We start from the raw sequence: 20,899 nt of genomic DNA on the forward strand, positions 1-20,899 counted from the left end.
AAATAACTCCCTGGTTTGGGTCACTGAGAGCAACATCCAAGGGGTTGGGGAGCAACATGTTGCCCCTGAGCCACTGGTTGGGGATCACTGGCTTATAGTATCTGAGTGTAGGGAGAGAACTACATAAGTTTAGTAGGTAATGTTTAAGAGGCAAGTGCCCCCTACTGGAGAACATGCAAGTGAGTAATAAATAACAGATAATAGGGCTTATTTATGTTTGCAGCTGCAGTATGCAACTTGCACTTTTCTCGTAGTCAGTTGTGAGTAAAACCACTTTCATTAGTACTTGTGTCAAAGTGTGCTCCTTGCTTCTCACTATAGTTGTGCTTGGTGCCTTTTACTCTGAATTTGGTGCTGCTGTACCTGTTGACATAATAGAACTTTGTTCTGAAGGTGGTGGTAGCACAGTGTTTTCTTAGTTACATAGGGTCGAAAAAAGACCCATGAAGTTCAACCCTTCCAAGTAAACCCAGCACACACAACCCCGTACTGGCCTATCTATACACTCACATACATAAACTATATATATATACCAACATTAATACTAACTGTAGATTTTAGTATCACAATAGCCTTGGATACTATGCTTGTTCAAGAACTCATACAGGCCCCTCTTAAAGGCATTAACAAAATCTGCCATCACAACAGCAGTGAAATTGTGTAAAGAGAATGATGCCGGAGTTCTGGGCAAAAAGGTGCATTGTGGGGAAAAACCATGCCGATTGCGTTTGTAATTGCATTTTGCTCACTGCCCTCATGGACATAAATGAACCCTAAGATTTCTCTAGAAGAAGTTGAGACATGATTTTAGTCACATGATAGTGCTGCAGTATAATGTCAGTCAGTCTAAAGACATTGCTTAATGAAACATCTGTCTTTTTAGCCAAAAGAAACTCCCCTTGCAACAGTCTGACCCAAGTACCAGATTCTCCAAAACTAGACATGGGGCCAACACAGGTATGCATCCTGACTCTTGTTATTATTAGACTCAAACTTTTCAAAATCTGTTTTGATGGTAACACTTTTGTATATGAGTAACCTAAAAGGATTTTCAGTGTAAAAAAAATAGACACCAATACCTCAGTAAGGAATAACTATATAACTTGTTGTACATTTAGGGGGCCATTTATTAACCGTCAGATTTTTTTCCCCGATTTGGATTTTTAGCGCAGAAAAAAAGGCTGCAACTTTTCAGAGATTTAGGGGCAGATTTACTAAAACTCTAACATTTCTCATTTTTTTTATTTTAAAATTCAAATAAACTTGTTTCCACAAGTTTATGTCTGGAATTTACTAAAAAATCTGTAATGAAAAAGTCTGTGTGGCAAAAGTCGCAGAAAAATTGCAAAAATTCCAAATTTTTTGACTTGTTGCATTTGTAGAGTTTTAGTAAATCAGCCCCTCAGCAGTCTTTATTTCTTGGTTGTTGTACCTGGAAAATATGTACATAAATAGTTGTAGCCTCCTTGTTTGAGTCAGGGCTGTCTTCTTAGTAGCCTAATGCACTGCTGCTTTGCAGTGCTGGGGACTGGTGTTTGAGTCCAGCAAGGGCACATCTACAAGTAGTTTGTACAGTACGTTCTCCATGTGACTGCATGGGTTTTTCTCTGGGTACTCCCATTTCCTCCCACACTCAAAAACATACAGGCAGGTTAACTGACAACTGATTGGCCTTACTGTGTGTGAATGTGATAAGAACCTTAGATTGTAAGCTCATGTGGAACAAGGACTGATGTGAATGATGTAAAATTTCTATAAAGTGCTTTAAAAATGTGTCAGTGCTATATAAATACCAGGAAATAAATATCATCAAGGTCTCCCTTATCTACATTCTTCTGCAGCAATGCCATTTTGAAAGGAACTTTTCACAGAATCTGTTTAATCTGTTAATTTGTATAAAATCTCCTACGTTACCTGTATTAGAGTATAACCTGTAGCCATTGTTCCTATGTGCTTATGTTATTTTTACCTGTTTTCTTAACTTTGAAGGGATTTGAGGTGGTATCAGAACTGACTCAACCAGACTCCCTCTCTCCCAGAGCTACTGCCTCAAGTTGCCAAAGAGCCAATTCATTTGATGGTTGTGCCACATCCAACACATCACAGGAGAGAGGGCCTCCCCTACCAAGGTACTCACCTGGGGACTGAATAATACTGGGATCAGAATAACATAACATTCCAGTGAATTTCTCATTACAAATCTTTTTTTGCAAAAAAAGAGTGGAAGGGTTTGAGTGGAGGGGTTGTACATAGAGCAGCTGGATTTATCGTCACCCTTGAAATGGGTGCATCATGGAAAAATGTCATTTCATAGTTTATTTTCTATAGGCCTATTTAAGTAGCTGGGAGACATTTGTGTGGACATTTATAGGAAGAAAATTGTTCTAAATTTTGTAAATGCATTTAGAAAGAATGCTCCTAGACAATAAAGTACATACCCAGGCTGGTCTCCAGAATATCTCCCAACCCCATCATATTTCTCAAGTGGTATAAAAAGGCAACAGGGAAGCTAAGGCCCCAGCTGAATGATACTTTTTTTGGGAGTTAACTGATTGCTGTGAGCATTTGGGAGAAATTAAAAGCTATCAGGAGACCGGGCACTGGGATGGATTTTTGTGAGATTCCCGGTTAATCTGAGAAACCTGACAAGTCTGTATTTGAGATAAAACTCCAATATCTTAACTAGTGATGAGTGAATTTTTTTTTGTAGCAACAAGGGTTTCTCCCTAGCAGGTATTATACGCCTTCCCTTTAATTTGTCCCTAATCTTGGGTCCCTAGCTGCAGTTACATTTTCATAATACTTACTCACTAGTTGTCTAGTTTAAACACCTACCTACCCCTCTATGAGCTTATGGCTTATGCTGTATTGGTTTTATAAGAAACTATTGTACGACCATCTAATAAAAATACCAAACTGCATAAAAATGATCATTTAGCCCCTGTCTATTCTATTTTCAGAACATCTTTGGTGATTCCACCATGTCAGAAGTCTCGCTATGCTACTTACTTTGATGTTGCTGTACTAAGATGCTTGCTGCAGCCCTACTGGTCAGAGGAGGGCACACAGTGGTCTCTTATGTATTATCTGCATCGGCTCAGGCACATGTTGGAAGAAAAGCCAGAGAAATCCCCTGAGTCAGAAGAACTGCCAATTCCACGGCCTCGTAGTAGCTCAATGGTGGCAGCTGCTCCTTCCCTTGTGAACACCCATAAAACCCAGGTGAGAAATTAAATGCAAAAAAAAGTACAATTTATCCACCTTATTTAATTGAGTCAGTCACTAATAAAGAATCAGTTAAGTACAGACCAGTCTTACAAAAAACAATATTACAAAAAACAGTATAAGAGTGGTGTGACATTAATATTAAAACACAGCAATGTCAGCTATTGTTTATAGAAAGAAATAAGTGATTTAATTAAGTTAAATAAATTCACCAATAAATCAAAGGTGCTGCAGTTATGCTGTAAAATCATCTTATATCTGTCAAGTCATCCCAAAAAATGATTACCTACATATTAGTGAAATTTGGCTATAAACCAGGGTAGCAAAAATACAGAAGAGATTTGCTCCCAGGTCAGTCAGTTGGATAACTGGGCAGAGGTGCAGGGTGTATGGGGCAGTGTAGTCCTGGGGAGCAGAATCAGGTCAGGCTCCATTTTTTGTTTCAGTTGCTTAGTACTGCAGTACAGGCTGATTCGGCAAAGTGGTTGTTTTAAAGGTTTAACACATGCAGTATAGTCAGAAACTGACTATATTGTACAAAATACTTTTTCTGTGCAACCAACTTAAGAGAGTTTACTTTTTACCAGTTACTGGAAGCTTTATACAGTGCATGTTACTTACGTTTGTCTTCCTTTTCTTTGATTTTTTTAATTTGCATCTAGATGCATTTAATGAATCTGTGTTGTGTTGCAACCTAAAGCCCTAGACAGGTGCAAAAGACCTGGTTTTAGCATATGCCTATAAGAATCACCTAGGCTGCAACCATTCAGATGGGAACAGGCTTGAACAGCACTGGATGCTATTTCGTCCCAGAGGGGCAAGCAAGGCTGCTAAAAAGACATGAAGGCTGAGTCTGTGAGGACGTAGCCAGATATGCAGGGTCAGCAAAAGATTAAGTGAAGTTGTACAGAATTATTAGGTCACAAACAACTAACCAAGGCAGGCAGAAAGCCGATGTCATATAATGTATGGGCCGGGGGCCACAAACAGATAATCAGATATTAGAGGGCAGGCAAGGTGTAGGGAAAGATTAGCAAAGGAAACACAATTATAATAAGAATGGGCTGGATTTGGATTTCCTTACTACATTTGTGAGTTCTTACAGATCATTAATAAAACAGTTTAATTCTTGCATTTTCAAGGACCTTACTAAGTGTAATGAGGAAGACAGAGGTTCAGAGCCCTATGCCAAGGTCTCATTGACCAACCTGAGAAGACCTGCAATTCCTGACCTTTCCTCTGACCTTGGCATTAACATCTTTAAAAAGGTGAGAGAAATTGCTTTATGAGATTTTATTTTCTAGAATTTTCATAGGTACATAATTATGTTGGGTTAAAAATTTTTTGTCGCCCGCGACTATTTTTTTGATGCAGGACTATTCTTTTGTCACCTGCGACTATTCTTTTCATGCCCGCGACTATTCTTTTGATCAACTGCTCAGTTTTATAATTAGTAGGAGCTGGCATGCAGTTTCCTGCAGGCTTCACATTGCAGACAAGAGTACACATACTTTATTTTAAATACAGTACTTTTAGCAGTAATAAACAAGGGTACATGTTATTGATGACTTCCATCAATAGTGGGGGCTTAGAGCAATGCGGGATGGTTCCCCTCAGCTAGAGAAAAGAAAACTACATAAAAATAAAGTAGCAAATTAGCCCCCAGCTATTGCTGAACATATAGAACCTGAAAATTGTAGGGGATGCTTGTAAATAATAATCTTATTAAGGGCATGGTCTATCCTTGTCTGCTTTTAAGACAGTACTGTAAAACCAACCCTGTATATATACAATACAGGTATACAGTTTAAATCTGCCCATTAACTCAAATGTTTATATTTCTCCAGTTTAAGAGTCGCAGGGAGGATCGAGAGCGCAAGAGTTCTATCCCATACCATCATCAGGGCAAGAAACGCCAGCGTAGGATTGGGGTGCCATTTTTATTGCACGAGGATCATTTGGATGTTTCCCCAACCCGCAGTACGTTTTCATTCGGTAGCTTTTCAGGAGTTGGAGAAGAGAGGCGGGCCATTGAAAAAGGAGGATGGCAGACAACAATACTTGGTAAAATCAATCTCTATTTCCAAATTCGTGTAACGTTGCTAAAACTGCTGTTACCTTGTACCTAGTGCCCATGTACCTGTTGTGTCAAAGTAAATGAGGTACAAGGTAAAATACACAGAGGCTTGAGGGTCATTGACCAGACTTAAGTATGTGGCAGTGCACTGTGACCTTGAAACCTGAGCAACTGATAAGTGAAAAGGTATAAAGCAATCATATTGGCATTCCAGTAGAAAACAAGGTACTTTGCCCATTTTAGGAATGAGGTCCTTTGTATGAATATGGCCCTGACAATGTCTCTCCATTGGAGCCAAAATGCATGATGCACTAAGTATCATATTGATTTCTACGTCCTATCTATCAGATGCAAAGATGAGTAAAAGGTGCTGTTGGTGGGAAGCAGGTTCTGTAGGAGATAATTTAACTGAGAAGCAGTTTAGAATTCTAAGGCCAATAGTGGCAGCCTAAACAAAAACCTAAACTCCCAAAATGCAAAGCTCAAGATGGATTGAAACAAACCTACTTTATCTTGGGGCTCTCTGAAGACACATGAGGATTCAGTGGCAGAGTGGGCCAGTAGGATACCAGGAAAAAATCTGGTGGGCTTTGCTGACCCAGTCCTGCTCCCAGGGCCACCATCTTGATTAGCTAGCTTTCAGAAGTGAGGGTGGGAGCTCAGTTGCCTTCTTTCCTCCTTATCTAGTTAAAGCTGCAAGGGGATTGGATGGGCTGGAGAGGAAGATCAAACTTCACCCATCCAATCATTGTGTGGCTTTACAAGGATCTAAACTAAAATGACAAATGAGAATCCAGAAAGCTTTGTAGTAGAACGAAGATGTAGGCACTAGAGCTTCTGCCCCCGTCCCTTCACAAGTCTGCAGCTCACTGACAGCAGCTAATCAAGTAAGTGTAGCACTGCAAGGTTCATGACTAGGGTGGGGCCCCTGCGGTGACAGCCCCAGTGCGCCCCAGGCACTCCAGTGTGACACCGTGTGGATTGATAAGTTTGCAAATGTATCTCTACCTTCAAAGGAAGGTGACATTATGAAAAGCCCACTGCCTTAATCTCAGCATACAGCAAAGTGCAAGACTTCAACAGAAATCTTAATTCTTTACAATCAGGGACTAAGTGACACATTTATCAAAGGGTGAAAAGACAGCTTGTCACAGGATGATAAATAGCAACTCCACAGCTCTATATTCATCTGTATTGGATTGGATTGGAGTGTCTTTATTCTGCAAAAATACCTTGTAAGCCTATATGTTAGTACAGACTTACAATACAATGCATGGCAGGGAATGCAAAAATAAAAGTCATATTGTAACATGTCATGTTTGGGCACCATTGTATTGTCACTTATACCTACACAAATTATTTTGACATTATTATATGCCACCTTATAAATGAAAAACTAGCTTCAAAAGAAATGCAGAAAAAAGTGTATACAAACTACTGGTACAATAAGTTCAGCACTCACTACAGTGCATTAAATTTATTGTTCACCTTTAAATTAAATTTTAGTATGATGCTATTTTGAGACAGTTTGCAATTAGTCTTCATTTTTATATGGTTGTTAGGGTCCAATTTAACTTAGCAACCAGGCAGTGGTTTGAAAGAGAGATATGAATATGAAGGAAAAAGGAGGGCCAACACAGAAAGATTAGTAATATAATGTAATTATACAATTGTAGCATCACAGAGCAATACAATTGTAGCCTCACAGAGCAACAGTCGGCTGCTGGGGTCAGTGACCCACATTTAAAACTGGAAAGAGACGAGTGGAAGAGTAAGGCAGATCCATCTGAAAAGTTGCTAAGAATAGGCCATTCTATTTCCAAATGTGCATGGAAATCTTATATATAAAAGCAATTTTTAGCAATTCCATCTGAAAAAGCAGATTATATTCTGAACAAAAACTATGCAGAGGTTGATTTCACAGCCCTGCAAACTTACTATAACACCATAACTATCTTACAGGTAAATTTACTCGGCGAGGGAGCTCCGATGCAGCCACAGAGATGGAAAGTTTAAGTGCGCGACATTCCCACTCCCACCACACTCTGCTGACTGATGTACCTGACCACTCTAATAGCCATGGGGAAAACACAGTCAAAGAGGGTATGATTGGTGAACTTTCTGTGTATATATATACTAAATAATGTGTTAATTATGTTTTTGTGTGTAATATATGAGGGGGATCAAGGCCACAACTAGGGGTAGGCAGAGTAGGCAGCTGTTGGGTGGATGCACTTCTGATTATTATTATTATTATTATCTCAACTCACACTCGTGGCTGATACTGATGGGGATATAGAGCATAGAAATGACTATGATGTGGGTAAAGTGTCTGGAAGAAAATTACAATGAAAGCAGGGTGGATGGCAAAGACTATCATGAGTATATACTGCATGGCATGTAATCTGAATGGAACATAAATCTTGGCAGTGATTATGATATGGATAGTGGATGGTAGGCAATATGATGGGGTAAAATGTCTGACAAATTACAAGATGAGTGAAATGGCTTGGTAGGGAATGGAAACAGGTAGAATTCATGGCAGAGGATGTGGTGGGGTAAAGTGTGCATGGCAGAGAACATTAAATGGTATAGTGCATAGCAGGAATTATGATAATATAGGTGGGGACATGGTGCTTGACAAGTATGATAGGGGTTGAGTTCACAAAAATATTTATCCTTCATGTCATTTTTTTTTCAGTGAGATCCCAAATCTCCACTATAACAGTGGCCACTTTCAATACAACATTGGCCTCTTTCAATGTCGGCTATGCTGACTTTTTCACTGAACACATGAGAAAGCTTTGCAATCAAGTGCCAATTCCTGAGATGCCACACGAGCCCTTGGCCTGTGCTAATCTACCACGGAGCCTCACAGATTCCTGTATTAACTACAGCAGCTTGGAGGACACCGATCACATTGATGGGACTAATAATTTTGTTCATAAAAATGGAATGCTGGATCTCACGGTAAGAGTTTTAGTGTGATCAGACCGATTTCTGAATAATCTGGATGAAATAGAAAACAATAAAGGGATTCATTTCCCCTTAAAAATGTGTGAAATAGAAAATAATGAAGGAATTAACTTCCCCTTGAAAGTGTGTGAAATATAAAACAAAGAAGGGATTAACTTCCCCTTGAAATTGGGTGGAATGGAAACAATAATGGGATTAACTTCCCCTTGAAAGTGTGTAGCAAAAGGACAGATTGACAATGAATGTCTATGAAGATTTTCATTCATCCAGGTCATGGTATATCTAGTATAAATAAATTTAAAGCAACTGGACTTTTATGTAAATATATCTTATTACTTAACAAGTCCAGTTGCTTTAAATTTATTTATACTAGATATTGACAATGAATATTTAAACTGAAACATTTCTAGTATTTGAAGCCTTCCATAGGACTCAAAGGTACTCGACAGATCAAACCTGACGATTTTATTTTTCTGAGAAAATAGTAACCTAAACATTAATAAATCTCTATTATTTGAGTTATGTTCGAAAACTTAAATTTATCAAGTAAATTTTCCAAAAATGTCGAGAAGCAATATCAGAAAAATCGGGTATTGGCGAAAGCCCATTCGTAATTCGCGAAAATATCTACAATGACGGCTATAGTTACATAGTTAGTTACATAGTTACATAGGGTTGAAAAAAGACCAGTGTCCATCAAGTTCAACCCATCCAAGTAAACCCAGCACACCTAACCCACACCTACCAATCTATACACTCACATACATAAACTATAAATACAACCACTAGTACTAACTGTAGATATTAGTATCACAGTAGCCTTGGATATTCTGATTGATCAAGAACTCATCCAGGCCCCTCTTAAAGGCATTAACAGTTATCAACAAAAACCCCTAGATCCATCTCCATTAAGGATACCCCCAACACACTACCATTCAGTAGATAGTTTGCGTTTATATTATTTCTACCAAAGTGCATAACTTTGCACTTATCAACATTGAACCTCATTTTACAGTTTGCTGCCCAGTTTTCCAATTTTGTCAAATCGCTCTGCAAAGCTGCAGCATCCTGCATGGAACTTATAGTTTTGCACAATTTTGTGTCATCAGCAAAAATAGAAATAGTACTGTCTATGCCCACCTCCAGGTCATTAATAAACAAGTTAAAAAGCAAAGGACCAAGGACTGACCCCTGCGGTACTCCACTAACCACACTGGTCCAATTAGAAAATGTTCCATTTACCACCACTCTTTGTACTCTATCCTTCAGCCAGTTCTCTATCCAATTACAAATATTATGTTCTTGGCCAATATTCCTTAATTTGATCATTAACCTTCTGTGAGGTACTGTATCAAACGCTTTAGCAAAGTCCAAGTAGATGACATCAACTGCCATTCCAGCATCGAGGTTCCTACTCACCTCCTCATAAAAGGCGACTAAATTAGTCTGGCAAGATCTGTTACGCATAAAACCATGCTGGCACAAACTAATAGTATTGTGAACTGCAATGTATTCAAGTACCCTATCCCTTATTACCCCTTCCAAAAGTTTTCCTACTACTGATGTCAGACTAACAGGCCTATAGTTTTCAGGCTGAGAACGGGATCCCTTTTTAAATAATGGCACCACATTAGCAATCCGCCAGTCTCTCGGCACCATGCCAGACCTCAATGAATCCTGAAAAATTAAGTGAAGAGGTTTGGCAATCACAGCGCTCAGCTAATTTAATACCCTGGGATGAATCCCATCCGGCCCTGGACCTTTGTTTACCTTTACATGTTCAAGTCTCTTTTGAATTTCCTCCCGAGTGACCCACGCGTCAGTAGCTAAATTACTAGAACTGGGCATATTACAAGGGAAGCCTTCATTAACTGGCTCCTCAGATGTATAGACAGATGAAAAATAAGAGTTCAAAATTTCAGCTTTTTCCCCGTTCTCATCAACCAACTTACCCCCCCGTGATAATAAAGTTCCCACCCCTTCTTGCTTCATTTTTTTACTATTCACATAATTAAAAAATAATTTTGGATTCTTTTTACTCCTAGCTGCAATATCCCTTTCCATCTCTATTTTAGCTTGCCTGATAGCTTTTTTGCTGCTTTATTTGCTTCCTTGTACCTGATGAAAGTTTCTGCTGTCCCAGCTAACTTGAATGCCCTAAAAGCACGTTTTTTCTTACCAACCTCGACAATAACACTTCACATTCAGCCATAAAGGTTTTGCTTTGCGATGCCTCTCCCTGCTTACAAGGGGGATAGGAGAAAATTGTTTCATACTTACCGTAATTTTCCTTTCCTGGTCATCCCCACGGCAGCATGAAAAACACAAATGGGTAGGCTCCCCTGTCAGTATGCAGAAGAAAACACACCTCCTTATTAAGTTTAAATACCTCCCCCCAATGGTACCTCCCTGTCTTAGTTTTCAAGCTGTAAATAAAGCAGAAAGGTTAATAGGGTGGGCATGCTGCCGTGGGTAAGTATGAAACAATTTTCTCCTTTCCTGGTCATCCCCAGGCAGCATGAAAAACACAAATGGGTAAATACCATAGCAATAAACAAGGGAGGGAGACAAAACCTGATGCGTGTAATTTATTTTCTAAGTGCGGACAAGACTGAACGCCCAAACTGGGTTTCAGCCGAAGAAATTAAATCTAGCTTGTAATGCTTAATAAATGTATTTGAAGATGCCCAAGTAGCAGCTCTGCACACGGACTCTGACGACACACCTGCCTCCACTGCCCAAGAGGCCGCAACACTTCTGGTGGAATGCGCCCTGATACCTTTAGGTGATGATCTGCCCTGTTCCTTATAGGCTCCTACGATAGCTTTAACTATCCAGCTACTTAGGGTGCTCCTGGAAGCTGCTTCTCCTTTTCTTGATCCGGCAGGAATTATAAACAGCCTTTCAGACTTCCTAAAAGGTTCTGTTCTTTTAATATATATTTCCAAGGTTCTCTTCACATCCAGAGCACTTGGTTCGCCATCTGTTGGAAAGGCAGGTAAAATAATAGGTTCATCCAAATGGAATTTTGAAACAACTTTTGGTAAAAAGGAAGGCACAGGTCTCAAGACAACTTTTCCTTCGTGAAAAACAGTGTATGGTTGTTCCACTGACAAGGCTTGCAACTCACAAATTCTCCTGGCAGATGTCAGAGCCACGAGAAGGATAGTCTTAAGGGATAGATACCATAATGAGATCTGATCAACTGGCTCGAAGGGTGGAGAAGATAAAGCTTTGAGGACCAATGGTAAGTCCCATGGTGGGGCTGATTTCCTGACTGGCGGGTTAATTCTTAATACCGCTTTGAAAAACTGTTCAATCAATGGCTCCTCAGCCCATCTCTTCCCTAGAACTGCGGACAAAGCTGAAACTTGTACCTTCAGTGAACTTATACTCAAGCCATAGTCCAAACCGGATTGAAGAAAATCCAGAATGATTGGTGTTGAGGGATTCAAAGGATCATAGCCTTTCTCCTGCGCCCAGGAGACAAATCGATCCCAGATCCTGTCGTATGTGTTGACTGTACATCCTTTCCTTGAATGGACTAGGGTTTGTATGACCTGATCAGAATAGCCTTGTGATCTTAATCTGGACTTTTCAATCTCCAAGCCGCCAAGTTGAGCTTGGAAAGGTTCGGATAAAGATAAGGGCCTTGACTTATCAGATCCTCCACTAGAGGCAATGTCAGAGGTTTCTGGATTGAAAGACTTTTGAGTAACGGGTACCATGGTCTGCGAGACCAGTTCGGGATTATTGCTATCACATCCATGTGGGATACTAGAATCTTCCTCAACACTCTGAAGATCAGAGGGAACGGAGGAAATACATAGGCCCAAAGGCTCTCCCAGTTCTGTGAGAATGCATCCGTCCCCATCGCCCGAGGGGATGGGATTCTGGAGAAGAAACGACTGATTTTGTGGTTCCTCTCCGAGGCCATTAAATCTATCCATGGGGTGCCCCATCTGGAGGTTATCCAACTGAAGATCTCCTTCTTCAGTTCCCACTCCCCTCTGTCTATTAAGATCCTGCTCAAGGCATCCGCTTGCTGATTCTTGACTCCAGCTATGTGAACTGCTGTAATATCCACTAGGTAGGTTTGAGCCCAATCCATGATTGGCTTGACCTCTCTCATCAGCCTGGTACTGCCTGTCCCACCTTGCTTTCTGATGTAGGAAACCGCCGACATGTTGTCTGACCTTATCTTCACAGCAGTACCCCACAAATATGGCCTGAGGTGCTTCAGGGCCTCCATAATTGCCCTCAGCTCCAACACATTCGAGGGGAGATGGGATAGATCTGAATTCCATGAACCCTGGACTAACACTTCCATTGTATGAGCTCCCCAGCCATGACCTGATGCGTCCGAAAATACTTCTACCCAGTTGGGTTCTGCCAATGGATAACCCTGGCGAAGATTGTCTGGTTTCTGCCACCAACGAAGCTGTACTTTCATCTTCCGAGAAAGAAGAATAATCTGCGACCAGTCCTGAGATTCCGATCTCCATTGGGAGAGAAAACATCTCTGGATGATTCTCATCTTCCACCTCGCCCACTTTACCAGGCCTATGGTCGATTGTTAACAGACCCAACAAGGCCATAAACTCTGACAAGACATCAACTGCTTGGTCTTTGCTGAAATCGACATGATCTTGTGATGGGGAAGAGAAACCATCCCTATCTTCGTATTGAAGAAGGCACCTAGGTAAATGATGGTCTGGGAAGGCTCCAGTTGGCTCTTGCCCTCGTTTATGATCCATCCATAGCATTCTAAGATCTTCCTGACTTGTGCTACATGATGAAGGAGTATCGACCTGCTCCTTGCCACTACGAGCAGATCGTCCAAATAATGGTAGATTTCTATGCCCTCCTTTCTCAATTTCGCTATTAGGACAACCAAGACCTTCGTAAATGTTCTTGGGGATGTAGAGAGCCCGAACGGCAGACACCGGAACTGCAGGTGCTGGTTCTTCCATGCAAACCTGAGATATTTTTGATGTTCCACTGCCACTGGAACGTGTAAGTAGGCATCCTTTAAGTCTAGGGATGCCAGCCAATCTCCTGGTTGCACCGCTGCCTTTATCAGGCTCAGGCATTCCATCTTGAAACGCTGAGGCTTTATGAATTCGTTTAACTCCCTTAAATCTAAAATCGGTCGCAACTCTCCCGATGCCTTTGTTACTAGAAACAGAGGTGAGTAGAATCCTTGCCCCCTTTGCTCTGGGGGAACCGGTTGGACTGCCTCCTTTATCAGCAGCTGCGCAATGTAATCCTGCAGGATTAAATGGTTTTCTGGCTTTGCTTTTGTAGCCACAAAATGATTTCTTACAGGTTTCCTTGTAAACTCCAGACGATACCCCCTTGAAATAATTGAAAGTACCCATTCGTCTTTTATGTCTTCGGCCCAGACCTGCTGAAACTTCAATAATCTCGCACCCACAGCCGACTGGACTGGCCTCATCTCATTGGGGCTTAGGTTGATGCTTGGGGGATCTGGAGACTTTAGGTTTGTTGGAACGAAAAAAGGCCGAGCGACCAGTGCGCCATGGAGCCCTAGACTCCTTACCAGGTCTGTAGGATCTAGCTTCTTCTTCTGAGATTCCGATCTCCATTGGGAGAGAAAACATCTCTGGATGATTCTCATCTTCCACCTCGCCCACTTTACCAGGCCTATGGTCGATTGTTAACAGACCCAACAAGGCCATAAACTCTGACAAGACATCAACTGCTTGGTCTTTGCTGAAATCGACATGATCTTGTGATGGGGAAGAGAAACCATCCCTATCTTCGTATTGAAGAAGGCACCTAGGTAAATGATGGTCTGGGAAGGCTCCAGTTGGCTCTTGCCCTCGTTTATGATCCATCCATAGCATTCTAAGATCTTCCTGACTTGTGCTACATGATGAAGGAGTATCGACCTGCTCCTTGCCACTACGAGCAGATCGTCCAAATAATGGTAGATTTCTATGCCCTCCTTTCTCAATTTCGCTATTAGGACAACCAAGACCTTCGTAAATGTTCTTGGGGATGTAGAGAGCCCGAACGGCAGACACCGGAACTGCAGGTGCTGGTTCTTCCATGCAAACCTGAGATATTTTTGATGTTCCACTGCCACTGGAACGTGTAAGTAGGCATCCTTTAAGTCTAGGGATGCCAGCCAATCTCCTGGTTGCACCGCTGCCTTTATCAGGCTCAGGCATTCCATCTTGAAACGCTGAGGCTTTATGAATTCGTTTAACTCCCTTAAATCTAAAATCGGTCGCAACTCTCCCGATGCCTTTGTTACTAGAAACAGAGGTGAGTAGAATCCTTGCCCCCTTTGCTCTGGGGGAACCGGTTGGACTGCCTCCTTTATCAGCAGCTGCGCAATGTAATCCTGCAGGATTAAATGGTTTTCTGGCTTTGCTTTTGTAGCCACAAAATGATTTCTTACAGGTTTCCTTGTAAACTCCAGACGATACCCCCTTGAAATAATTGAAAGTACCCATTCGTCTTTTATGTCTTCGGCCCAGACCTGCTGAAACTTCAATAATCTCGCACCCACAGCCGACTGGACTGGCCTCATCTCATTGGGGCTTAGGTTGATGCTTGGGGGATCTGGAGACTTTAGGTTTGTTGGAACGAAAAAAGGCCGAGCGACCAGTGCGCCATGGAGCCCTAGACTCCTTACCAGGTCTGTAGGATCTAGCTTCTTCCCTACGCCTATAAGGGTATCTATCTAACTGCTTCTTAGGTTCTTGAAAACGTCTTGTTTGAGGCAAAAAGGTACTTTTACCTCCTGTTGACTTAGAGATGATCTCATCCAAATTCTTTCCGAAAAGACGTTTCCCTTCATATGGCAACCTACAGAGAGTATTCTTTGAGGCTGTATCAGCATACCAAACACGCAGCCACAAGGCGCGACGAGCGGCAACAACATACATCATATTCCGGGCAGCCAGCTTAGAGAGATCCACTGATGCCTCTAGACAGAAATCTGCCGCTTTCTTGAGATCTAAAAGTGCCTCAGCTAGCTTGTCTTTGGGAGAATCTTCCAAAACTGCTTGCTCAATATTCTCTGCCCAGATAGACATAGCCTTGGCTACCGACACAACTGAAACCGCCGGCTTGCAGGCTGCCCCTGCTGTTAAATATGCTTTCTTCAACTCCGTCTCCAATCTCCTATCCATCGGATGTTTTAAAGCCGAGATGTCATCTATAGGGAGAGCGGTCTTTTTGGACAGGCGGGCAACCGGGGCATCAACTGTGGGAGTATTCTCCCAAACCTCAGAATCCTCTGCCGCAAAGGGGTACAATTGTGCAAACTTAGCTTCCACAGGCGACTTTTTAGAGCCTTTACTCCACTCCTGATTAATCAGCTCCTTGATCTCTGGGTGAATGGGGAAAGAAGGCTTCTTCCTTTTAGTAAAGAGAGAAGTAGATGCTGTCTTCGCCATGCGGAATTTCCAAACTTAAGGTCCGTCTGACCGCTTTAATCAAAGAAGGGATGAATCTAGCCTCAAAACACTGAATATCCTCCTGACTCTCCTCCTCAGACCAAGAACATTCACCCTCATCCTCTGAAGACATCAGGACCTGGGAGGCAACAGGGGCTTTATTAGCAGAAACGTTAACAGTTTCAGATACGGCTTGTTTAATCCATTTCATAATGGTAGATTGATATACCGGCATGCTAGAAGAAGTGGAAGGTTTATCCAGACAAGTATCATGAACCATAGCAGGAGTGGCAGAAAGATCAGTAAGGTCTCTGGCAGCATAATCATCAAAACAGGCCTGACATAACTTCTTATTCTTGATTGCAGGACTATCACAAGCCTTACAAGTCCTAGTACTGGATTTGCTCTCTTTACTGTGATGCTTGTCCCTTTTAGAAGAAGGTTCTTCAACAGGGGCAGAATCACTAATGCACACATGGAAAAAATAATACTAAGTAGATTTGGCAGTTCTTTTCGCAGTTAGTAGAAAAAACCCAGGGGGGAAAAAAAAAAAAAAAAAAACTGAAGCAGATCAACACTCACCCAGGCATACGAGAGGCGGCACGTTTAGGGGCAGCTGGATCCATGTTGCCTCGCAGAACGCCGAAAAACCGCAGAGAACCGCTACTAAGGGCAGGATCTGCCTACACGCTGAGGTTTTTTAAACCTCGCGCGCACCCCGATGACGTCACTTCCGGGTAGCCGGCATGAAGGGAGCGCAGTAGCGCTGGACGGAGCCAAAAAGGCACAGAAACCTGCCGCAGAGGTTCCCTGCTCACACAGCCGCAGCTGATAACGGCAGGGCTTCGGGTGGAGAGACACTGCCAAAAAAAACTGCACCCGGTAATCTGATCCTAACGGACCTGTGAGTGTGACCTGCTCTGACTGTGTTACTGACAGAAGAAAACAAAGACAGGGAGGTACCATTGGGGGGAGGTATTTAAACTTAATAAGGAGGTGTGTTTTCTTCTGCATACTGACAGGGGAGCCTACCCATTTGTGTTTTTCATGCTGCCTGGGGATGACCAGGAAATACTGTTGTGTATACCTACAAATACCTATAAATAGCAAATATGTCATAGTATAAAAGCTTCTAAAGCCAAGACAAAATTTGTCTAAATATGGATTACATAGTGGTAAATTTGTTTAAAGGAATGGCATTAAAATAAACCAAACAGTAGTGCACCATTTAAAATCACATGTAGTTATAAAGCTTTTATGTAAATATATCTTAACAATAGCACCCAACTGACAGGTTGCATTAACTGTTCTTTTTCTTTATGCCTGTCTCCTCTTCCAAATAGATTGTAAGCTCTCAGGGGAAGGGATCTCTTCTTAACAGTGTATTGAAATGTTTAGTGCTGAAAGAAGCAGTTCAGTGTAAAAATAAAACTGGGTAAATAGGCTGTGCAAAATAAAAAATATTTTCTATTCATAATAAATTTTTATCTATAAAGGCTGGAGTGGACAGATGTCTAACATAATAGCCTGAACACTACTTCCTGCTTTCAGCTCTCTAAACTCTAAGTTAGTCAGTGACTTTAGTGGGGGGGGGGCACATGGGACAAAACTGTTCAGTTAGTTTGCTTTTGATACTGAGAACACAGGTCAGATTCAAAAGCAAACAGTTATGTCCCATATCGCCCCCCTCAAGTCACTGATTGGTTACTGACAAAGTAACCAAAGGAGGAAATAGAGTTCTGACTATAACATATTGACTATAACTATATTGAAAACGATTTATTTTGCACAGCCAATCTATTTAATTAGTTTCATATTACATTAAACTGTTCCTTTAAACATAGATAATTTATTTCCTCTGTCTAAGTGATTATAAAAAGGCAAACATCTAAATGGCAGCCACGGACTATTAGACCTGGAAGAAACTGCCCATTATTACACTGCTGAAAGTCTATGTGAAAAAAGCTTGGCTGCCAGTAACACTCATATAACATTAACATTATAAGAACTTTTTTGTCATACATGACAATGACAGATCTGAGGGAATTAACATGGCTATTTCGTTTTTAGGTTGTTCTTAAGGCTGTGTACCTGGTTCTGAACCATGATATCAGCTCTCGAATCTGTGATGTGGCTCTGAATATTGTAGACTGCCTGCTGCAGCTAGGCGTAGTGCCATGTGTAGAGAAGAAGAGAAAAAAGAGTGACAATAAGGAGAACGAATCCGCCTCGGTTTCAGGATCCGGCTCTGCTTGCGGAGACAAGAGGCAAAGTGAAGGGAACTTCCAGATGAAGGGGTCAGCAAGAGGATCAAACTGTGGATTTGGGGGAACATCCGGTGGTGGAGCCAGTGGCGGAGGTGGAGGAGGGGATGGTGGAAGTGGTGGAAATGGATATTTTGATAAGAACGATAAAAACTCAGAAAAGGTAACAAGAGTTTCAAACTAAAATAGATGGAGGTTAGAATGAGGGTCATTTTGTCACACAGGCTTGATTTCCTTCTCTGTGTTTTTTTTTTTTATTTTATAACTCAGGCTAAAAGCTGAAAATAAACAAAATGTTATACTGAAGAAACTGAAAAATGTATGGCTGCTGTTGTCAATATCCAATACAGTCAATGTTTAAATCATACTAGGGGCCAGCATCATCAGGGGACCTAACTTTAACCTTTTTACTACCAGTGGCCACAGCTAATATGGAACTGTGCATTGCTAGGCAATTTGCAGAATGCGGAAATGTAACATATCTGTCATGACGTAATTTCCCTGACAATGATATAGTACGTCATTTACTGGGAAAGTGTTAAGGAAGAGAGGTCAATGCGTTTATCATACTCAGAGCTATGCTACACTACACCTTTAATATGAGCAGTTCTGTCTCTGCATAGCCTGACTTGGCTGCTACAGAATCAGCAGGTATCAATTACTCTCTCATCAGTGTAAAAGCTCTTTCATTTATCCTTCACAAATATTGGTCTTCTTGAAGGTTTAGTGCATATAGATTCTTTCTCATCAGAAATATGCAATGCAGTTTTTGGCCCTGGGGCAAGGAGAAAAACTTAATGCATGTGGTACTGAACTGGGGCAGCAACAAGTCAAGTGTTTTAACTGTATCCCATTTGTAGCATAGAAAGCTCAGTTGTAGTAGTGATTCTGCCTCCAATTCCCACCCCCCAATTATGTGTAATTGTTATTCTGATTTATTTTGGAGCTTTGATTACTTTGTGATTACTTTGTGACTTGCTTTAAAATGTCCCAGCTTGCTCAGTTCTGTTAATTGCCATTCTTGTATGGAAAGATTCAGCACAGATTACCATACAAATTTTACATTAAAAGGGTTATTCACCTTTGCGTTAACATTTAGTATGATGTAGAGAGTAATATTCTGAGACAATTTGCAATTGGTCTACAGTTTTAATTATTTGTAGTTTTATAGCTATTTCATTTTCAGTTTAGGAGCTCTCCAGTTTGGCGTTTCAGCAGTTATTTGGTTACTAGGGTCCAAGTTACCTTAGAAACCAGGGAGTGGTTTGGATGAGAGACTGTTCTATAAATAGGAGAGGGCCTGAATAGAAAAAAAAAAGTAACTAAAAGTAACAATAACAATAAAACTGTAGCCTCACAGAGCAATAGTTTTTTGGCTGCTGGGCTTAGTAACCCCCAATTAAAAATTGTAAAAGTATTGGAAGAAGAAGGCAAATAAATAAAACACTATAACAAATAAATAATGAAGACCGATCTAAAAGTTGCTTAGAATAGGTTATTCTATAACAGTGCTGTCACACTTCTACGGTGCCAAGGGCTGGAATTTCTCGCACATACATGGTGGAGGGCTGCTAATGGAAGCCAGTTTTGACCATTCCCCCCTTTCAACCACACCCACTTCAAACCACACCCATTTTATCACAATGGTGGTAGTGCATCAAAACCCCAAATGCTTGGTCCTCACTGCAGGGATATCAACCATCATTCATATGTGAAAGAATTATATTATGTCATATTAAGACATACTCTAAACTCCATATGACTACTCCTCCCCTGTGGATAGCACAGCAACACACAGCATATAATTACACACCTTAGGGACCATTTAATGGCTATTTCCAACTGCTAACAAACTCCTTGAACAAACCCCTGCCAGGTTCACCTCCCACAGGCACCTACTTGTGTGTGCCATACTCTGCTTGCCCTATGATGCCTGTGTCTGCCATATGCTGCCTGTGTGTGCCATACTCTGCCTGCCCAATGATGCCTGTGTGTGCCATACTCTGCCTGCCCTATGATGCCTGTGTCTGCCATATGCTGCCTGTGTTTGCCATACTCTGCCCTACCCTGCCTGTGTGTGCCATACTCTCCCGTCCCTATGCTGCCTGTGTGTTCAATACCCTCCCTGTCCTATGCTGCCTGTTTGTGCCATACCCTCCCTGCCCTATGCTGCCTGTGTGTGCCATGCTCTGCCTGCCCTATGCTGCCTGTTTGTGCCATACCCTCCCTGCCCTATGCTGCCTATGTGCCATACTCTGCCTACCCTATGCTGCCTACACACAGACAGTATAGTCCAGGCAGTAGATACAATGTCTGAGGTGTGAACAGACAAACAATGTGGGTGATTACAGCCTGAGCATGAGGTGTGAACACTGCAGGGGGTGAACAATGCATAGATTAAAATGTGTGAACAGTACAGGGGATTACATATTTAAACAATACAGAGGGATTACAGGCTGAATCTGAAGTGAGAACCAAGCAGGGGGTACACAAGGGTAAACCATCAAAGCAGCCAGACAGGTGGGGGGCCACACAGAGGGGGGGCCCGCTGGCCGCCAGTTGGACAGCACTGTTCTATAACATACTAAAAGTTTATTAGTAAGTTCATGACATAGGCTATGCAATGAACATACACTATGTAGGTGAGATTTTATTCACAAAATTATTTGCATTGCCAGAGTGTGTTAAATATATGAAAATGTTTTTTAAAGGTTCTCTGAACATCGCCTTATTTATTTTGTCTTTTTCCTCTTCCTGTGTATTGGCTTCTGTTGCTGAGAATCAGGATGAGACTGTCCCAGTTACTACACACAAGCTGGCTCTGACCATGCTCATCAAGTTGGTAAAGTCTTTGGGCTGTGCGTATGGCTGTGGAGAAGGTCACCGGGGACTGTCAGGGGATCGCTTAAGGAATCAGGTAAATG

General features: G+C 41.6%; 1 protein-coding gene across 25 annotated transcripts in view; it reads left to right on the top strand.

Annotated features, from left to right (window-relative positions):
• Window positions 1-20,899, top strand: part of unc80 (unc-80 homolog, NALCN channel complex subunit) — a 139,955-nt gene that overhangs the window by 15,429 nt on the left and 103,627 nt on the right. For all 25 annotated transcript variants that reach the window (XM_031893923.1, XM_031893924.1, XM_031893907.1 and 22 more), the window contains exons 6-14: window positions 884-957; window positions 1,990-2,129; window positions 2,961-3,222; window positions 4,368-4,493; window positions 5,073-5,289; window positions 7,265-7,405; window positions 8,004-8,272; window positions 17,782-18,138; window positions 20,761-20,892. In XM_031893923.1, coding sequence (XP_031749783.1) covers window positions 884-957; window positions 1,990-2,129; window positions 2,961-3,222; window positions 4,368-4,493; window positions 5,073-5,289; window positions 7,265-7,405; window positions 8,004-8,272; window positions 17,782-18,138; window positions 20,761-20,892 — 1,718 coding nt within the window. The remainder of the gene's footprint in view (window positions 1-883; window positions 958-1,989; window positions 2,130-2,960; window positions 3,223-4,367; window positions 4,494-5,072; window positions 5,290-7,264; window positions 7,406-8,003; window positions 8,273-17,781; window positions 18,139-20,760; window positions 20,893-20,899) is intronic.

Source organism: Xenopus tropicalis, chromosome 9 (assembly GCF_000004195.4).
Source record: "Xenopus tropicalis strain Nigerian chromosome 9, UCB_Xtro_10.0, whole genome shotgun sequence".
NCBI classification, from domain to species: Eukaryota; Metazoa; Chordata; class Amphibia; order Anura; family Pipidae; genus Xenopus; species Xenopus tropicalis.